At 35.7% G+C, this 20,638-nt stretch overlaps 1 protein-coding gene across 4 annotated transcripts; it reads right to left on the reverse strand.

Annotated features, from left to right (window-relative positions):
* Positions 1-32: 32 nt before the first annotated feature.
* LOC135586358 (protein ROOT HAIR DEFECTIVE 3-like) lies at positions 33-19,587 on the reverse strand. Of its 4 annotated transcripts, none has more exons than XM_065100919.1 (23): positions 19,415-19,587; positions 17,781-17,930; positions 16,285-16,351; positions 16,086-16,188; positions 14,076-14,146; positions 13,936-13,999; positions 13,749-13,814; positions 13,615-13,662; positions 13,469-13,531; positions 13,320-13,376; positions 12,113-12,271; positions 11,965-12,033; positions 11,799-11,890; positions 8,727-8,805; positions 6,128-6,293; positions 5,917-6,041; positions 5,501-5,763; positions 5,324-5,420; positions 5,058-5,219; positions 2,560-2,664; positions 819-913; positions 632-728; positions 33-549 (listed from the first exon to the last, which is right to left on the reverse strand). In XM_065100919.1, the coding sequence occupies exons 2-23, from the start codon at positions 17,926-17,928 to the stop codon at positions 322-324; spliced, it is 2,424 nt and encodes an 807-aa protein (XP_064956991.1). In that variant the 5' UTR covers positions 17,929-17,930; positions 19,415-19,587; the 3' UTR covers positions 33-321. The 4 variants fall into 4 exon arrangements, with proteins under 4 accessions (XP_064956991.1, XP_064956993.1, XP_064956994.1 ...); XM_065100921.1 differs by having other exon boundaries at positions 19,419-19,571; XM_065100922.1 differs by having other exon boundaries at positions 819-909; positions 2,556-2,664; positions 19,415-19,570.
* Between the last annotated feature and the right edge of the window lie 1,051 nt (positions 19,588-20,638).

A 20,638-nucleotide genomic window follows, 5' to 3' on the forward strand; every position in this document is an offset into this window, starting at 1 on the left:
AGGATCGAACTGACTAAACCAACTGATGATAATTAAAATACCAAGAGAAAAAATATAAACCAACTTATAAACAGTAATTACAAGAATTTTCTGAATCGAGAAAAAAAAAAGGGTAAGAAATACCAAGAGAAAAAAGAAAAATGGATCTCTCTTACACAAGCTGGTTATCATACACTACACTGATGATAATGGATACATTCATGAGCTTACACTACATAGTCAAGCGAGCATCTCAATAAAGCTCAGTTCAAAATAAAACCAAAAAACCTAAAACAGCAAAGCCAACGTGAAAAAAACATATCGTAGTTGTCCATTGCATGTTCATTGTTGCCTTGGTGGGCTCGAATACTCTTCTATTTCGCTCTCAGGTGATGCCAAATTAGAGGTTGCAGCTGACGATGAGTTGCTGATTACACCACGCCTGAAGCTTTTTGAGTGGTTCCTGTCGAGTGCCGGAGCTGCAGGTTGTTTGCCCTCATCAGCCAATCTCCGAAGGATGTTTATCACAGTCGGAAGAAACTTTGTAGACAAGGAAAGGAGCCCAGGAAGCTGACAAACAAGCAAATTAGGTGAAGTCAGAATTCAAACTTGACAGAGGAAACACTCCTAAACTCAAAAAATCAAAACTCACAGCTCCATTTCTGAATTCGCCTGATATGTCTAGCTGGACCCAGAGGGCTTTGCCCACTAAAGAAACAACAAAAATAACAGCCAAGTAGAGAGGATTTCTGCAAAAAACCAAATGGAGTAATTTTTATATATAAGTAAGACAGGAGATCCAACAAGAAAAAAAAAGTTCTTTAAATCAAATAAATTACCTAAGAAGTGTCATAAATTCGTTGAATCCCAAAACAAGAATAGCAAGAATTGCCCATGGAGGAGGTAACATGCTATTGTTACGCTTATGGGCTTCCTGAAACCAACAAATGAAGCGACGAGTATTAGAGGTAAAAATGTTTAGCAGCATAAGCAATTTCATCATTGTTAGCCATAATTGCCATCAAGACTAGCCTTCAAACGATAACTATGTCCGAAGCAAATTGCTGGAAATTAGTATGCTCCATGTCATGATAGCCATATGGTTAAAGACTAACACATTCATCAGTGGTTCAAGTGTAAAATTGAGAGTCAAAAAACTGTCAGGTATCTCTGGATCAAATTGTGCTTTTTTCCCTTCTTTTGTAGTCACATTGCTCTTTTACTTCTTAACCTTTTTTTTTCTCTTGTTTGGCTTTCCCAAACATGTCATAGACCAAAGACAGAAGCTTTTCAGGTCTACACCACAAGCTAAGTCAGTGGGCCAAGTATGGTCCAGATTTTAAACAGCGATCAATTAAGGCCATGATAGGACCAGAAATGCTCGAGTTTGCTCGAATATGGAGACCTTGAACCTTAGAACATCTTGACAACATATTCTCAATCTTTTGGCCCTGATATGGAACATAGATTTCTACAGTTTTTAAGAACCTTTTTAGGCACCTAAAAATTAAATATAAATGACAAACATACCATATTCTGCAAAACCGCTGGAAAGCTGCATGTGTGTGTGTGTGAAATTGCTCTTACCTCTGAGCAGTGATTTGTTCCCTATTCTAGAAAGTATTTAATTAATATGATAGTCACAAACCAAATAAAAAACTTAGCCTCCTGTTCAATTGTTTCTTGAACCTCTGAAGACCATCAACTTAGTTGGTTTGTACAGTGATCTTATTCTACATACATGGGTATGATAGCATATTTTCCAATTTAGCTTGTACCAGTTGCTATTACACCAAAACACTGATCTTAAATCACTTACTTCAGAAGTGAATTTTTAATTATTATTATTAAAAATATCCTATTTAGCTCTTACGATCCACAAATTCAGACACAAAGAAATATGAAAAACTGTTTTTCTAGAGACAGAATTAATTTGAAATTAATCATTTGTAACTCATCTCCAACGTTCTGCTGTATGAAATTAATCATCATTTGACACTTGGCCCATAATCAAAACTAAGCACTTAACCCCAAATTGGCAGTCAAGCATGTGTGTGTGTGTATATATATATATAACCAAGGCTAGTGGCACAGTTAGAAATTGTTAACAAAGTCCAACAAAACCTTGCTTCGGTATTTCCAAATCTTTTGCCAGGGAATACCAAGCTCTCTTTATCATCAATAATCATATAATGTTGAACAATGTAGATAGATCTAGAGATGCTAATGAAATAGATTGTATTATTTTGTGTTCTATCATTACTTGTACCACAAAGTCCAACAAACATGCAATTAGGTTTCCTATTTCTATGCAATTGCAGCTTATGATCCAAGTTAAGAGCGCTATGAATTATAGCACAACAGCAGTGTGCATGAAACTTAGAAGCCCTACACTTTAAAAGATCTTAAGTTATATGGACTATCCACGAGCCAGAAAATTCTTCTACCTTACATAGCAAATGAATGAAATTAAGCAATATGCGGTACTTCTTACACTAGAAAAAAAACTATCTGCTTTTCGAATATAATATTAGAAAGCCAGTTTAAAAAAAAAAGTAAAACACGAGATTGAGAACATGCCTGAGCTGAAATAGCCTGAGTGACAGTATAATCTGTCTCAGCCTTGAACTGCCTCCACAATGATTTGCACTGGACTGGAGTAATCAAAGTTTTTGTTGGTGGAACCTGGTAAAATAATATGGTAGACCAATTTAACCAACCAAGACCGTCATTTGAAGTGGTCATGTGAAAAACATGTAGAACCTGGTACTCTTATTATTGCCTTAAGAGAAATGAAACTAAAACAGCAACATCTTAGGAAATTGAAACTAGAACAGTAACATTCAGCATATTGATAAAGAGTACATAAGTTGTATTCTCAGTGTATGCTTATGCAATTTAGACTTGTAGACAACACTTATAAGAGCTAGCAGAACAGGATATCTCGGATAGCAGAACTGTTGGAAGTGCCTGCGAGTTGGGGCAAGATATGTTTAAGTTTGAAGATCCTAGAGTTGCAATAGCAATGCAACCATGAACATACACTTGTAAAACTTCTTAATGGAATTGAACGAACAGTTTCTTATAAAGAAAAAAAGAACTTGTAAAATTCAGCTGATTTTGGTAAGTTCAAATGCATGCAGCTAGTGATTTAAAATAGTGACAACTAACAAGATATATCCAACATTCACCATAACAAAGTCTTCTGCACATCAATGAACCAAGGTGATTTCCCACAAGGGTTTTAAGGGGTCATTAATATTTTCTCCTTTTTCATTTTTTTATTAATTTTTAGACATTTTTGTATATTTCAGCAAAGAAAGGTGAAGGTGATCTCAACCACATTGGGCATCTTGACTACAAACACTATCTTGGGCAGGGAGAAAAGGAGGGTTGTGGAAGTTGCCAGCCCATCCAAAATGATGAGCTCCAAGCTTCTACCACCAACCAGTGACATGCCACAGAAACACTAACAGCCGCTGTTCTGAAGTCACAACCCCTGCTTGCCCTTCCCAACCCAAAAAAAGCTGATCCTATCAAAACTTATCCTGGCAGTCTTACTGTGAAAGTTCCTAAAGATGGGAACCAACATAACCCTAAGACCAATATAACCTCAGCCTAGATCAGCATGCAATACGAAAGTCACAAACTAATCAATTGGTTATCATATATCTATAATTGAGGTTTCAAATCTCGACCGTTATGATCGGTATGGACCAGTACCCCGCTGGTATCAACCGGTACCGATATTGAAACACATAACTCGACACCAGTACAATACCAATTGATTCTCTTTTTCTTATTTCATTCAAAGATAATAGATGGTACAAGTTAATATAAAGACTCATATACCAATACTATACTGGTTTGGTAGGTTACCAAAAATGATAATGGATGAAAAAAAATTAAATTAATGCTGAATGTTATTTACTTATTTACTTCTAACACATCCATTCAAGCATGAGATTATAAAGGCATGCGACAATGATCTATTCTGACTGTTGGCCAGATGCCATAAACTTTCAAAACCTCATTGGAACCTTAATTTGGAAAAAAAAATCTTACAAAAATTTTGAGAACTTCAAAATCTATTTCTGAAAGGAAACAATTGAAAAGAAGAGATATGGAACAAAAATGTAACCAGATGTGCACCAAGAAAACTAAAATCCAAACTATAATGATACTGGCTGAAATAATAAGCTTCATAAACCGCAATGATAGCTAGCAATGGCATGAAAGAGAGACTTAAACCAAGCAAACTTAGCCTGGTTTGTTAGTTCAACCCACTACCGATAACTTATTGGACTAGGTCAAAGGTGAACCAAGATTCTCAAAACCCGAAAAACCCTCAAGTATATATCTTAACCAGTATACATTTGAGCCACAAGTTACACTGGAAGACAGACATTAAATTGTGACAATTCCATCATGCATCAACACTTCTTTCTTCATTCTCAAGTCTCAACTCACTCTCTCCCTCCCCTCCCTCTACTAGTTTTTATGTCACCACATCCAGCAATAACTGTTTTCCACCAGTCGATCACATACCTTTAATTGTGCAAATTTTCAAGTCTGTTCATCATAGTAGTTAAACCATGGTTGAATCCCAGTAAATTAACCAACCTTCAAACCGATAAAAACTCTATCTTGAAGTCCAGACTGGGGTTTCTAGAACGAAAAATATAAATCTGTCCAAAAACAGTTTTGGCAACCAGTTGGATCAGTATGTTAGCAGTGTACTAGAATATGTACTGTCAGGTATTGGCAACCAGTTGGATCAGTATGGTAGCAGTATACTAGAATATGTACTGTCAATGTCAGGTATCATCAAAAAATAACAAAATATTAAAACACCGAGAAGTATCAATCCAGTATAAGTCCTTTGATCAGACCAGTAAATATCAATGGGTATGTACTAGCCAACCAATATTTCATTCCTTATTCAAAACAACTGAGATGAAGTTCTCTGTTAAACTAAGCCCCAGAGACAATTCAAAATTACAAGGTGCTTGCATATTCAAAATGATAAAGCTGGGACACAATCATTAACAGAAATAAATTTTCAAAAAATTCATCACCTCTTCCCATGAACTTGAAGCAAGCGGATCAAGTGATTGGATGCTTCTGTTTGTACCACCACCATCAGAAGCATCCATCAAAGCAAGTGAGAGTGTTTTGTCAACTTTATCAGTCTCATCATCCAGTCGAATGGCAGTCATTACAGACAGCAACTTCAGAGACTGCAAAGGAGGGTGGTATTAATTTCCAAAAAGACGGATCGGATAGGTCATGATATTAAAAGTGAGAGTTCTATATTATCAGGGAGATATTTCCCATGACATACTGCAGAGCGAGCAGTTTTTGTGATTGCTTTAATGTCTTCACTTCCTGTCCAAACTCTTGGCATGGAATCAGCATCATGGCTGAACAATGTTGAGAATCTGCATAGAGAAAAAACTGTCAACCTGCTTCTTTACAAAATGATCTTTATCCAAAAAACCAATGACAAAAGAAGTATTACCTGTCCTTCATACGGATCAATACTCTTCCCGCCTCTTCTCTTGCCTTGGTTTCAACAACACTTCTAGCGTACTCCTCTAGTTTTATGAGCATTTTATCAACATCTGCCTCGTCAAGATTAAATGATGAAAGTGCAGAAGAAAATCCAGAAATAGCAGATTTTGTCTCCCGTCGAAGAAGTTCTCTTATTGCTGGCCAGGTATCATCACTGGCTGCATCAAGAAGAGCCTCTACAGGTTCTGAAAGAGCTTTAGCGAGTTGCCCCTGCAAGTATATGATATTCCAACTTTCACATTCTAGAATCCAATAGAATTACTGGATGGCTTACTATTTTTATATTTGCATTTCTTTGTGTTTGTAGAAAAGTAGACACTCTTATAAGATTTTCCACACAATAAGAAAAAGGATAAAAGAGACCTCATATAAGGTGGTAAGCTCAGAAAGTTTCGCTGCACGAACTGAAGCTACATGTGCATCAATATCTCGCCGAAGCTTATCCCGAACTTTTGAAGGATTCCAACTTGCTTGTTCAATAGTTGCATCTGTAATCCTAGAGAATTGCGTTACAACCACAAAGCAGAATCCACACAAAACAATGATAATAGAATTGAAATGCAAAATTATATACCTTCACAGCCTTTGTCAAATTTTGACATGAACACTTGAGTACAATCATGTGCAGCAATAGCAAACCCTTCTCCTCTTTCAAGCGCCTTGTCAAGTGCTTCCTTAAAATCATCCAAAGTTTTTGCTCGAATATGCCCCAACATGGCCTCGTAAGCAGGATTTACCAACTAAAAAGGCAAATTAGGTCAATCACAAATACTTAACCACCAGACTGTCACGGACAAACTTCTAAACAAGGTGTTTGATGTAATGCTTATATCTGTCCGTGTCGTTTGGCATGTTCATGCCTTGTACAGAATGTAAAGGGGCAGCCGAAGGCTTATAAGTCCCATTTTAGTTGGGTTGGTGGCCTCTTTAGGCTTGTAAATAAAGGTTGTGTCATGTGGACACGTGCGAGAGCTTTTCGGTCTGTAATGGACCATTTTACCCTTTGTTGTGCCACTGTTCAGAGCTTGTAAAGTCTGTTTGTAATTTGCATTGTCTATGAAGTGTTTTTCGGAGATGTTTGCTTGTGGATCCCGTTGGAGGCGTTATCTCTAACCCGTTCTCTCTTTTGGTGGTCCTAAGGGACAATGGGAGGCTTCGGGGAGGCTGACCTTTGCGGACGGACGCGCGAGGGTGCCGCACGACTTAGGCAAATCCAGCTAAGTCCGTGTCAAGACGTTATTACTTATTTGACAATTCTTATTAGACTAAGTAAATTCCTAAACAGTGTAGAAAGATAAATGTCATGTGCATTTCCGTTATTTCATCTCCATGGAACATCATTTTTGTTTTTAATCTGTAAATTATACCCCGAATATCCACATGCACACCAACAATGTGTAAAAGATTCTTCTAGAATTTTCAGGCTTTTAGACATTACAAATACATTGACACTCGAACCAACTCCAAGGTCCATTTCACACCTTGTGCAACTAGGCTCATACAATAAAGCCTTGGATCTAGAGAAAAATATGTCCAGCCATTTCAAAATAGATAGTCGACCATCAACAAGCTCAAAAGCAAATTTGTAGTCTGGACTCTGATGTCCTTGTCAATCTGAGTTCTATAGCATATCAAACTTGTTATCCACAACAATTCAGGAGCTATTTGGTTTAATGTTTGGCATTGGACTTATTCTATTGCTTTAGAGAATTTTGCAAATGTAATGAACAACATCTTATGGATCTCTATATTAACTAATAAAATTCTCTAAGAAAAAGAAGGAAGTTGTTTGGGAAGATATACTAGATCAATAATACTCCTCAAGAAAGTATCATAAACCCAATCAAGTATCTTGCTAGCAAGGAATATTAATATTAAAGCAAAAAAATCAAGATGGAGATTTCCCAAAAATGATAGTTGAGATAATTGATTCCTTAACACAGAAATAAGACTTTCTTTATTTGTATTTACTTTCTCTTCTTGTATGTCAGGATCTATAAAAAAGGATTGTAATCTACAAAATAGTTGTATGGATGAAAATTTGTTTTTCTTTTCCCAATCATCTCTGATTGATGAGTGGCCATATTCTTCTAAGTTAATAACATGATTCCATCATTTGTGAATGAGACACATCTGGTGTGAAACCAAATCCCCTAATATGATGCATTGAAACAAAAACGAGTTCGGATAGTATCTTTCCTCTATTTTTTTCCTCTCCCATCATTATTACTATAAAACAAGATGCTCTCTTTACTCTATGTTCTCTTACTACACCGATGTAAAAAGGAAATAAAACCTCCAAGGTTTCAGTTTCTCTGATGTAAAAAGTGGTATTGCCAAACAATTTATAGAAAAAAACAGTATAAAAATAGCCGTAAAAAATCCAAGATGCAAAAATTGTTTTGTGTTGCCACTACAAATGATACCTCAGAGTCTCAGACTACAAAAATAAACGAGTGCATTATAGACAACCTTGTTACTAAAATAAAGAACTACCAATTACAAAACATGAATCTCCCTAATGATAAAACTAAATTCAATGCCACCTAAAAATTCAAAGGAGATGAGCCACAAATAGAGGTCTCTTGGAATATCGTCATATCCCACTTAACTAAAGGATGTAATATGCTCATTTTTGTACCAATTGAAAAATAAAAGAAGCAAGGTTCCTTGTAGGTTGGCAATAATTTCAAATGCAAAAACCTAAGCATATTTCAATAAGCATTTAAATAGCATATATGGATGAAACACCTCTTGTAAAGAAACTATGGCACAAACAGGCCTAACCTAAATTCAAGCAACTACCAGTATCATTTCGAATGATAAAGACCACTATTGGATAGCACAGTACATCTCTTCAACAATGTCAGTTCAGCAAAAGAGTATACACACTATATGCTATGAAGAACATTACACAGAATAGAAGGAAAAAAAAACCTTAAAACCAGCAGGAACCAGTTGAATTTGGAAAATAACCTATTTCTGATTACTCATCTCAGCACCTACACTTAGCAAAGCAGCAAACAGCACTATTGTCAACCTAATTTCCATCTAAAGCTGAACATTTTTTGCATTGCAATCAGGCCTACCATATTGTACCAATTACAGTGATGTTTATGGCAATAGCACAAGAATGTGAGTTAAATGCTGCCGGCATTCAGAAGCAACAGTACCTGGAGAAGTTTTGATTCAAGTTGTTGCCTCTTCGAAATTCTAACAGATTCATCAAAATATACAGCTTCCATATCATATCTGCAAAACAAAAATAACTTTAAGTACAATTAGAAACCCAACCAGTGAATGCACGGTATATGTTTCAATCAGAAATCAAGGGTGCATAAACAATATTCAATATTTATAGCATATAAAGGTTGCTGCTTTGCACCTTGCTGACCAAGTAATCCCACTACTAGTAAGAGTAAGGATGTGTACATTTGACACTCCCTAAACCCTGCATTGGCAGCAACCTCATGCAGTGGATTCATCCTTTCTATTTATAGTATAAGAAGACTAAATTGATAATATCTTTACTAATTATTACTTGAAAATTTCAGGTGCTGAAGTATTCAGAAGAAACCTAAGAAAGACTAAAGCAAACCTAATGTTGCAACATTTGCATTTAGAATTTTCATGTAGTGGTGACACAGTGCAAAAAAATAATAGGCATGCAGGTATATTAGTTGCTTAAGTGAAATAATATTACTCCTAACAATTAACTCGACCACATGAGATCACAAGAATTATCAATAAGTATTGTTGACCTTTTCAATGTATGATAAGAGCATTCTTTCGGCACTTTGGTATCTTATGAATCCTTGACTACTTTTCCAGAAAGTCTATACAACTTAAGTTCCAAATGTAGGAATATTAATTTTTGACCCTCCCCAGACCCCGCATTGGCAGGAGCCTCATGCACTAGATACACCCTCTTCTCACTTGTATAAATAATGGATATGTAAATTGCAGCCTCACCAGGTCTTTGGGGTAATCACACTTGTACAACTTAACTTACCATTTACTCCTTTATCTCAGTTTTATTCTACATAATTGGTTTGAACCTTTCATGCAAGTGTCAGTCAAAAATAAGAATAGAGCACACATGTCTAGAGTTCATCCTAAAAGACCAATATAAAGGAACAGTAAGAGAACTAATTATATTTAAAATTTACAGCATTCTAGATGAGGAACTAGAGGTTTCAATTACCCTAAAATCTAAAATCAAAGATTTTCTTACAGTACCAGCCAGCTGGCACAGCATGTCATTCACATGGGCCAAGATGAGACACTGTCCACAAAGGCATGCTTGCAAGTGGGAAAGAAAAAACATAGAGCAGATGGTAATCCTCTTAATCGATCATACGTTGCCTTCAGCTATCCATCAGAAAATCTTGTCCATGACATATCTGGAAACCAACTATTTTTAATTTCTCATCTTGATCACAATGGGAGAGAAAGGTGTAACATCCCGATTAGTCCCACATCGGAAGTGAGCAAGACTAAGATTGACTTATAAAGATCTGATGAGTATATTATTATCAGCCTTAGCTTAAGCATTATACCTAGTGATTTAGGTAAAACGAAGTCAATGGGCCAGTTAGCCTATTAGGCCCGGGTCATAACAAAAGGAGCCTTACAGGTCAGTTCAACCGTACAAAGCCTCCATTTGTCATTAGACATTCAAAGACCCAAAACAAAATCCACTTCATAACAAAAAAAAAAGATTCAACTAACAAATCATGCTAACTGTAAGAAAAGAAGATAAAAGGAGCCAGAACTATGCGTCTTTCACAACTATTCTAAGGCATGAACCAGTATGTAGCACAAGGACAGAAGAACTATGCGACTTAGTCACTACCATGTTCCAACTGGCTAGATCCTACCTGCTAGCATTCAAGAAAATATGAACCGAACCAACTGAACCAGTAAACAAGCCCAAATTGGTCTTTTTAATTATGGTTTAAATTTTTTTTTATTTATCTAGTTCTGGTCTAGCATTGTATAAACAAACCAAATTATACATGTCACACACATTTAGTTTAGCCACTAGTACTTGACTCCTCTCCCCGTAAGCCATTGCCAATCCATCCTCAGACCTTCGTAATCAGATGTAGCCTCGGCAGAGTCGATCCAATCCATTTTGCAGCTAGCCCCCACCAGACACCCTTGTGATGGCGCTATGTCGTGGGCCACTTTTTTGTTTCCATCTTCTCTTTTACACAACCAACCTATTTGCAATACATTATCACTGTTTAAAAACCTAAACACTAAAATAGTTTGTGAAAGTGAGAACCTCAAATGGTGAAAAATACATTGAAAGCAATTCAAATTCAGTGTTTTATATACCAAAAGTGAAAATTGAATATGTCACTCTCACTTCCCTGAGCAAAACCAGTTTAGCTAAATCAACTTTAAGTCCACCTTGATGACTGACAAGAAGTAACAAAAACCAAGAAGTAGATTTTCAGACAAATAAACACTTAAGACAATGTTCTCATGAAAGAGTTTTAAGAATTTGAGCTCGAGGAACTCAATTTGGGTTCCACTTTCATCAGACCAAACTATCATATTTAACAATTTTTATCCCCCATCCAGACCACTCTCTTTTTATATGACATCTTTCCTGATACCACCAAATAAATATATGGCATCAAAGCTAACCCTCCACAAAATCCCTTTACTGCAGCCAATAAAGCTTGACAACCACCAAAGTCCCAAGATCAATAGTGTTTGGTGCTGGTGAAGTATTGATAATTGAATGGCAAAAGCTGGGGTTTTGCACATGCATGCCTGCCCTATTAACCACCTGGTTCTTCCAATTCTCCAGCGAGCTTACCCACCACATTGACAACTTGACCGTCAAGAGTGGCTCCTTCATAGTCTTCATGATTTTGCTCAGTCTTACAGAAACATACAAGATCACCTCTATGAATAGTTATATGTTGAATCTTATCCACGCTTAATAGATACCAACATTGTAGTGGGAAGCAAACTCAAGATAAGGGTCTGAAATAATAACCACTTATAGGAGTATACACCATATCCATTAAGGCTACCTAGAAAGTTGAGGTATACAACAACAACAACAACAACAAGAAGCCACCATAGAAAGTTCAGGTATAATGCAATTAAATTCAAACAAGGAGGCTTAACAATCAAGTAGAATGTACCGGCCAAATTCTACATCAATAAATCTGGAAAATGTGAAGAACATCAATATATATAATATTAGCCAGATATATGCTCACCCAGAAAAGCACTTGTCCAAAATTACACTAAGCTTCTTCCCAAAACCTGGAACTAGATCATGTTGAACAGCTTCTTCAAGTTGCAGCCACTCCTGAAATGCATAAAGAATTTTTGTATCCTCAAAAAATGAATATACCAAAGCAAATACAAGTGGAAGATCATCACCTCCATAGCAGCCATATAAGTAAACTTTTCGTTAGCAATTTCTTCACAACGTACAGTGGCTACCATGACCTACAGGAATACATCATGCCAACATGAAAATCTCACAAGAGTGTTAATACAACAATTATTCAAGTAACCTGATCAGTACCTTGTGTGCAGGCAGGTCAAGGTCTTTGTTATCTTTGATAACCTTCCAGATCTGCTGTGCACTAAATGAAAAACCTGAAGCAGGAATGACCCCTCGCCGATCTCCAGCAAGACCACCAGGAGCAATGGAATGATAAAATCTTTGCCTCAAACTTGCAACCTTTTGTTCATTATTATGACATGATAAACCGAAGAAGAATATGTCAGAAATTGGCAAATACAGATGCTTGATCTGGAAAGGCATTTTACATCATATACGTTGATAGGATTATAATTCAATTTCTTAGAAAGATGTCTTCAATGATTGCAGCATGCCAAAAACAGAGGGGCAAGAAAAAAAACAAATACAAAAGGCTTGTCAGGTTTGTGCTTTATTTAATCAGTCTAACTCCACAGTTCAACAACATAATCATGATGACTGAGATTCAGCTGCCAGAACAGACATGCTCAGAGTAATTAGCAATAATGACTCAAAACTAAAAATAAGTACTATAAAAAAAATTTATACATGAATTTTCAGGCAACACATAGCAACCATATGTACCTTAGTTGCAATTAACTATGAAGCATGGATACCAACACTGAACACCGGTGTGGCAAAAGACGGATATATACATAGTTTCATAGTGTAATACCCTAATCCAATAAGACAAACATAAACTACGGGCTAGGCTGTGATTAGTATATTTGTCATAACCAGGCCCAAAACCACATCGGCTACGCTTTCAAAAAGTTCAATCGACTAGCATTGACTTCAGTAACATCTTCAAGAACATGGAGAAGATAACAAGATCTTATACATGAAGATTATTATTTTAATTTCATTAATCAAAATTGGATGTCTAATAAAAATAGCAACAATGAGATAATAATAGGAAAAAGGCAGTACGTGGAGGTGGCCCTACTCCGATTATCTCCTTGGTGCCTTAGCATTAGGATTCTTAGAATCTTAAACTTTCTTCAATTAGTCTTGATTGACCATATTTAGTGTTTAGATTCACAGTCAATATGCTTCTGATTGTTCTAGATCAAAGACTCAATGTTGCATCTATATTAGTATTTTGTAGTGCAAACTCCCTAACTTCTATTAAATAATAAGCTAACGAACCTTGTATAGGATACATTGCGGTGACATGGATTCAAATAAATTATATATAGAGGATTTAGTCCAGTTATATCAGAGACCATGTAATTAAGTTAAAGCTAACCTGTTCTTTGAATTGTTCTTCTTTCTCTTCATAACTCGAAAGAGCCACAACTTGCACCTGGAGATATATGGCATCAGAGTGACTGAGTGAGACAACAAATGTAGTTTCATCAGCAAAGAATACAGAGCTAAGAAAATAGCAATGTTTACATTAAAAAATTCACTAAGAGGAGTTTCTTTATGAGCTTGTGGTTTTGGAACACTATCCCATATCTGCAAGGAATTTATAGGTGTGAGATACTGATGATGAAAAATTGTTGCAAACATACAAAGTAAGAGAAATTGGAATCGGGCACCTTTTGAATATCTTCCCTGAGAATAGGTTCAAGATTTTCCAGAGGTGTCTGAAACAAAAAGGATGTCAATTACAAATATGTACTAGTTAAGAGGATACAAAGATACTGAAAAGCATGAACAAAAAAAAATTCACCTTGGTTTTATCACGTATGACAAATAGTAATGTTGTCTTACGTGGGCTAAACAATCTCATCATGACCTATTATGAGAAACAAGAGCAGTCAAGGCAAAAGAATTCAAAGCTTATACAAAGAAGAACGAAAATATTGAAGTTGCATATGACTTTATGGCTATGCAAGAATTGTACAGCCAACGATTACCTGGAATACTGTCTTTAAAAGAGGCTTGTTTGCAGCTTGTTCTCGACCAATATCATGGCACCACCTATCTTATAGAGACAAACTAAGCAAATCTAAGACAGAAAGGAGAGGATGTTTTGCATGATGGACAGTAGACTTACATGTTTATAAGGACAATATCTGAAACTGCTAAAGAAAAAAGTGCACTCTGCTTCTCAAATGTGGTGTCATCCTGAAAAAAATAAGATGATAAACCATAGATTAAGTTTCCAAAGATAAGGAACCAATAAAGTAAAAGAAAAAATTAAGACCAGAATATGTAGTGAATCATGACGGATGTATAAAATTTTTTTCTTTTATATGAAAATGGTTCGTTAAAGAATGAGGATGTTGAAAAACATAAAGGGAAACAGCTCCAACTTTTTTTTTCCAAAGCATAAAAATAGGCTCCAATTAGGTGTGAGTTTCACTCATTAGTCTGTGAAGTCCTTGCTTAACCTTCAGTTTGTGGCGCATAACTACATAAGCAAGCATACAATAGACACCTTGAAGACCAACATATATATTTGTAATTAATGGGACAGAAACTTAAGGAAATTAGCAAGATAAAGACCACCTAGCCAAGGAATATAATTTTGGATACCGGACTCCTACTTGTTGATGGCCAGACTGATATGGGTACGGCACATGCCAGCATTCACATGGTATGCTGGCATGTATCATGGTACCATTCTACAAGGGCAAAGGAAGGAAGAGTAAGAAAGAAGTGGAACAAGAAGAGAGGAGGAAGAAGAAAGGTGGAGAAGAGGACTATCAGGTGTTTTGCAGTCAAGAATCAAGGTTGCAAAGAGCACCCAAAAAAAAAAGGATGCGACAACCTAATCTAAAATAATAATTCTCTTTTATTGTAAATTAAGTAATATAAGAGGATTTTAGAAGATTCCGACAACCCAAGTTTTGGTTGGTAAGCTGAACGTGATGCAAGAATCCTAAATATTAGTTAAATAATCTACACTCATTAAGCAGCAATATAGACACCAGTTTCCTCTTTTGTTTTTCCTAAGAATCCTATTTTGGCTCCTGATTGGAGTTACCAGTAGATAACTAGTATTTTTTCCTAGTTTTCATTGGCCACATTGCATTGGTAAATCTCTATGTCTTAATTGGGGTATGATTAGGGGGAATAACAGCAGGAACTGGAAGGATTTAAAAGAAGCTCGTCTAAGAACTCCTGGGACAAGTAAACATGATAGTATTTGCAATAAGAAAAGGCCTAATGCTTTTTTCCTATTATTATCTCATTATAATTCTTTATATTTCTCTCATCATTTTCCACTTTTTTCCGTAAACATTACAGCCTATAGCCACTTTGTATGGCATGACCATTGAGATAATTTCAGTCCTGAAGTCTTCTCCATATAGGAAAACATAAAGTAAAAAATTGTGGCCACTGAGAAGTGGTTGGCAAGCAATAAGATTGTAATATCAAAGCTGAAGTGTAGATGAAATTTAAATCACGTCAATCAGATCTAATTGAAAACAAAATTCTTAAAATAACTTTATAGTTCCTTGAACAAACAGGGTACTATCTGATCATGGAATGAAACCATCTGATCCATGTTGTCTACATTGTCCAGAGCCTCCAGAGTCCAGACCACGCAAACATAAAATATGTTAGAATGATAATTGGCCCTAATTCTTCACAATTCAAATTCAAAAAGACAAAGAACCAGTCTGATCCAAACATTAAGGCTTCTTTGCAAAAAAAAGCATACAATGCATAACCAACTTCATCTAGCATCCGTGATTTTTAACGCTTTGTGATATCATGCTCACTTATTTCTTCAAGATTGATATTGAATCTTAGAATCCAACAGAAGGTTGCCACATAATGCTGAAGTTTATGCCAATCCATGAAATGTGGTTGTTGACTATGTCAAAATTTTAGGCCAATCATGTCATTCTTTGTTAAGCCTTGCAAGTGCTGAAGGTGCATAATATCATCTCACATGCCCTAACTATTGATGTTTTCCTCAACTTGCCAAAATGTTTCTTCTTTAAGAAAAGGCTTGATCGCTTGGGTATAATGTAAAATCTCCCAAGATAAAATGTGCAATTCTGTGTATAAAAGATCTCTACCATGAATACAATATCATATACTGAATAGATACCTCTCCGCGCTCTCTTCCATCAGTACCCTCCAAATCCATAACAATTGTGCATGGTTCGATTCCAGCACAATTAGCCAACCAAATGCCCTTTGTGGTTTGCGACCTAATATAAAAAGACATTATTAAGCCAAAATCAAATGAAAAAGTAGAAGTAATAGCGACACCAATGAAGTTTATGGGTGACAATCCAATAACTTGCCTTCCCATGAAAGCATCCATCTCCCTGAAGTTGGTCCCAAATAAATGGTTCAAAAGTGTACTCTTCCCTATCGCAGAAATAGAGGTTTATGAAGAATTTTTATCAGCAAGTACTATACATAAAAGTTATATATATATATATATATATATATAGGATTGTGGAAACTAACCAAAAGTTGTAAATGAAAGACTATACTATGATAATATGATGGCACATGCACCTTATTTACTTAAAACAATACATAAATTTCTTGAGTTTGGAAAGAAGTATTCTTCTGGCAGCGAGCAATGTAGAGAAGCAAATGAATTGATTTAACTAGTGCAACCGTGAAACATTATGGTACAAGGAGTAAAAATGTGAAATAAGTGACACAAGTGATAGTAGGACACCTGAACATAGAAGAAAAAAAACACGCTTCTAATTACGGTAAAGTATCTCATCATATAAATGTCTACCCAAAAAGAAGATTGGTTGCAAAAGTTTTAGTAGTGTGTACCATAAGAAAATGTTAAACCTAAAAAATTTTACTCTCACACTATGAAATCAACTGAACCCAATCAAAAGCATGTCTGGGCATAACCAGATTTGAATTCCACAATCTCAAAAGGTTTGTGCAACCAAGGTCCTGAAGTTAAACGAGATTGGACTAGATATGCCACGATCTGGCAGTGTGTGATCGAAAACATTAAATTGACAAAGAACATGGGGATAGTCAGAATTGATGGTCCCCACAGTAAATCTTCAAATGCTCCCAGCTAATCTAAATCCACTCATGCTTCATAATTTAGAATAAATCCTAATCTTTCAGATAGAAATCCATTCCTCAGTCCAAAAACACCACAATAAGTAATATAAAACAAAATAATGATAGATATTGTACATGTTATCATTATGTACCATGTGATATCAGCTATGCTTGCCTTCAATTTTTAGGCTTTATGTGAAGACATGAAAATAAAATAAAATATTACTTGTTAACGTAAAGAAACTTTTAATGATAATATTTGACTTCACTGAATGGTTACAGAATAAAAAAAGAATGTGATCTGAGTTAACAACTACACTCATGTCCTAAATCCCAAGTTCAGATTGAGGGCCTCTCTTTTTTACTAATCTGGAAAACATATATGTGGTCATGCCAATATTTAACAGATATCAGGCTCTCTTCAAAATATAATAACTTGAACATGCCTTTCAATTTCAATCATCAAGTGTTCTATTGCACAACATATATCTTTAAACAAATGTCACCTACTAGATCTCCGAAAATCAAGCCTAGTCGCTATCAATATATCTGGTCTGCAAGAAACATTGGCCACCAAGAATACTATCTATGATATAATCAGCTCTATCCAGACCAAAAAAGATGAAAGGAGGCCAACAGCATCATGAAAGCTAAAAAGACTACCCCAAGCAGCAACAAAACAGTATAAAAGTAATCATGGGGCAGCAAATAAAAAAGCAATAGTAATAGTTCAAGTAACTCATACACATACCACTGCTTTGTGGACCCATTATAGACACCACGGCATAGGATAAGCCACACTCAGCCAGCTTCACTGTTTTCATAAAATGTTCAAGCCCAGCAGCATTGAACACTCCGTCTCCGTCAATAAGTTGGGTAGAACAACAATCATCATCCATTTCTGTTAAAGGAGAAAATAGTAACTGATCTGCATTAGAGATTACCCTGTAAAAAGTATTATGGTTCCATTTCCACTTTGCTTGATTTGGAAACTATAGCCAACAATAGGTTCTATAAATGAATTTATGAAGAGCTTGCTCCCACAAATACCATAGACAACAGTACAATTCAGTTTAAGCAAGAAAAAGTGACGTTGGTAACCATAAGATAGATGGCTTTTAAAATTAAAAAATATATATATAGGAATTAGGAAGTCACCAAAATATGTAAAGTGAGAGTAAAGGAAGTAGTGAATAAAGCTTCTATAACTTTATCAAAATCACAATAATTTCTTGATTCTTGATTACATGAAATAGTGTTCAACACCAAGGAGTTGTCTTGTATTTTTTTATGAAATTTCAATAACTTGTTCAGCCAGAGTACTCTCATGTACAAGGCTCTTAGGCTGGCAGCTAAGAACGAACTACTACAAAATGAATATCTGTTAACTGCAAATGAAATTTCAAAAGCAAATATAAGCATGGTTTTCTAGTTTAGGGGTTACACAACCGGAAAACAAAAGACATGCACCAAGGACCACAATAAGAATGGATACAAATATCCATGATTGGTTCATCTGGCATCTTCTTGACCATCACACCCAGTAGAAAAGACACCTTGACCCAACAGATCAAGACTCGCTTAAGTTTGTAGCTCACAGATCAGAAAATTGCTAAGAACTTTGCGTTCAAGTGGTCCATTGTTTCTCTCCTGTTACATATAGAATTGCAGGTATCAAGTGGATCAATATTTATATTTTTGACCCGAACAATTTCCAACATCATCTTTCAAGATGAAGTCTAATAACCGTCAACGGAACACCGAAGTAACTAGAATCACCGTGAAGAACACAAGCTATATCTATATTTGATTTGGATCCCAAAAAACAACACGAAGTAGATATACTAGACAAACGCATGGGAACACAAAGCTAGTGGATTCAACAGAAACGGATTTGATTAAGATCAAAAGACGAAACATCACTAACAAAAGACCTCTCCCAGGTTTGGTTATTCAGGCACGAAGGACCATTAAGCAAAAGCTGAAATCACCTACGTGTACCTGAGATGTCGATTTAAATCGACCGAGCAAGAAATATCATCTGTGTATAAGCAAGACGAATCCACTTGTAGAGACAAACCGACGATTAATGCATAAGACAACAAGAGAGTACCAATCAAACGCCACCCAAACGAGATCCCAAGCAGGTGTTGGAAAGAAATCCGACCCTAATCTTGAACAAACATCGGCATCATCGGAAAGAAAGGGAGTCGAAAATAAATCTCTAAGCAAACAAGCAGTAAATAAAAAAGAATGCACAAACTACATGACAGTTGGATCGGGCCTTACCGGGTTGATGCACGCATCAAATACGGAGGAAACGAAATGGGAAAGAACCAAGAACGTCGAATTGGGAGGGGGGAAGGGAAGAAAGGAAGACGATACCGACGAGGGATTGGCTGCGATTGGGAGGAGACAAGATCGTCGAGGGAGGCTTCCTCGCGAGACGGATGCGAGAGAGAAGGAGTCGAAGGCGGCCACGGCGACGAAGAGAGGGGGATGTCGACGGACTGATCAAGAATATAAAGTAAATGAGGAAAAGTAGAGTTCCGCTTGCATTGGGTAAAAAGGTCAAGATGACAAAAAGTGAGCTACTTATGGCAAGGATGTTTGTGTGGGCGGCAATATGGAAATTAAGGGGTTTCTATAAATCTTTGGAATTCTTAAATTAATTACTAAAATCTTAAATTTTATTTATTTATTTATTTATCAGAAGTTAAATGTTCGAAATAGTTCTGATATTTTTTTTGAATATTTCAAATAACTAAGCCAATTTAACTAATAAAAATCTTGACTATTGATGATAAGATTTTTGATTTTTTTTTGCAACATCATACGTACTTATACATGATTAAAGTAATAATGAAATTATTTTTTACAAAAAATTAAAATTGTTATACATCATCCAAACTCTTTTGATTTTATCCATAAATCCTCCCATTTTTGTTATTTATGTTAGAAATTTCTAAATCTTTTAATTTGAGATATATTCTCCTATGATAGCTATTTAAATGAGAAAATATTTAGAGTTTTTTTAAGTAAGTATTTAGATTAAAATATATTTATGTTGTTGTGAATCTTATATAGCTCTAATTTGTATATGTAGAATTATCCGAGATGAAAAGTGTCTTCTCCCATGAAAATATCATGCTCTTGAGATGTTACCTGCACAAAGACCAAAGTCAAGATAAGCTTCCCGAATTGATCACTCGTTAGTCTCGCGATCAACTTTTGCATATATACGTTCTTGATTTTAGTGTGTCTTTATTTGGAGTTAAGGATATATTTTTATACCTAATTCTGGAGAGAAGAAATATCTCATAAAGATTCAACATGGGAGGTAATTCATAACTGATCCGAGCTGCCCATTAGACTTACGAAAATATTTCTATAAAAATTCCATAGGGATATACTTCATAACCGATCCGAATTGTCCCTTGGATTATCAGAAATATTTATATGAATATTTCATAGGAGAAGCAATTCGTACCTAACTCAAGTTATTTCTTAAACTCCTATCCACGTGAGGAGGGTGTTGGGTTGTTTGAGCCTTTTTTTCTCCCATGGATCTTAAGTGATATTGATGTGGCGAGTGATGATTAACTGATT

Source organism: Musa acuminata, chromosome BXJ2-3 (assembly GCF_036884655.1).
Source record: "Musa acuminata AAA Group cultivar baxijiao chromosome BXJ2-3, Cavendish_Baxijiao_AAA, whole genome shotgun sequence".
In the NCBI taxonomy this organism is placed as follows: Eukaryota; Viridiplantae; Streptophyta; class Magnoliopsida; order Zingiberales; family Musaceae; genus Musa; species Musa acuminata.

What these genes read in the sequence shown, in the direction of transcription:
- LOC135586358 (XM_065100919.1), bottom strand. Translation starts at nt 17,928, where the DNA reads ATGGATGATGATTGTTGTTCTACCCAACTTATTGACGGAGACGGAGTG. An exon ending in CAAAAACTGCTCGCTCTGCA is followed by an intron (nt 5,220 to 5,323) that starts GTATGTCATGGG and finishes CCTCCTTTGCAG; the next exon opens with TCTCTGAAGTTGCTGTCTGT. An exon ending in CTTCAAGTTCATGGGAAGAG is followed by an intron (nt 2,665 to 5,057) that starts GTGATGAATTTT and finishes TTATTTTACCAG; the next exon opens with GTTCCACCAACAAAAACTTT.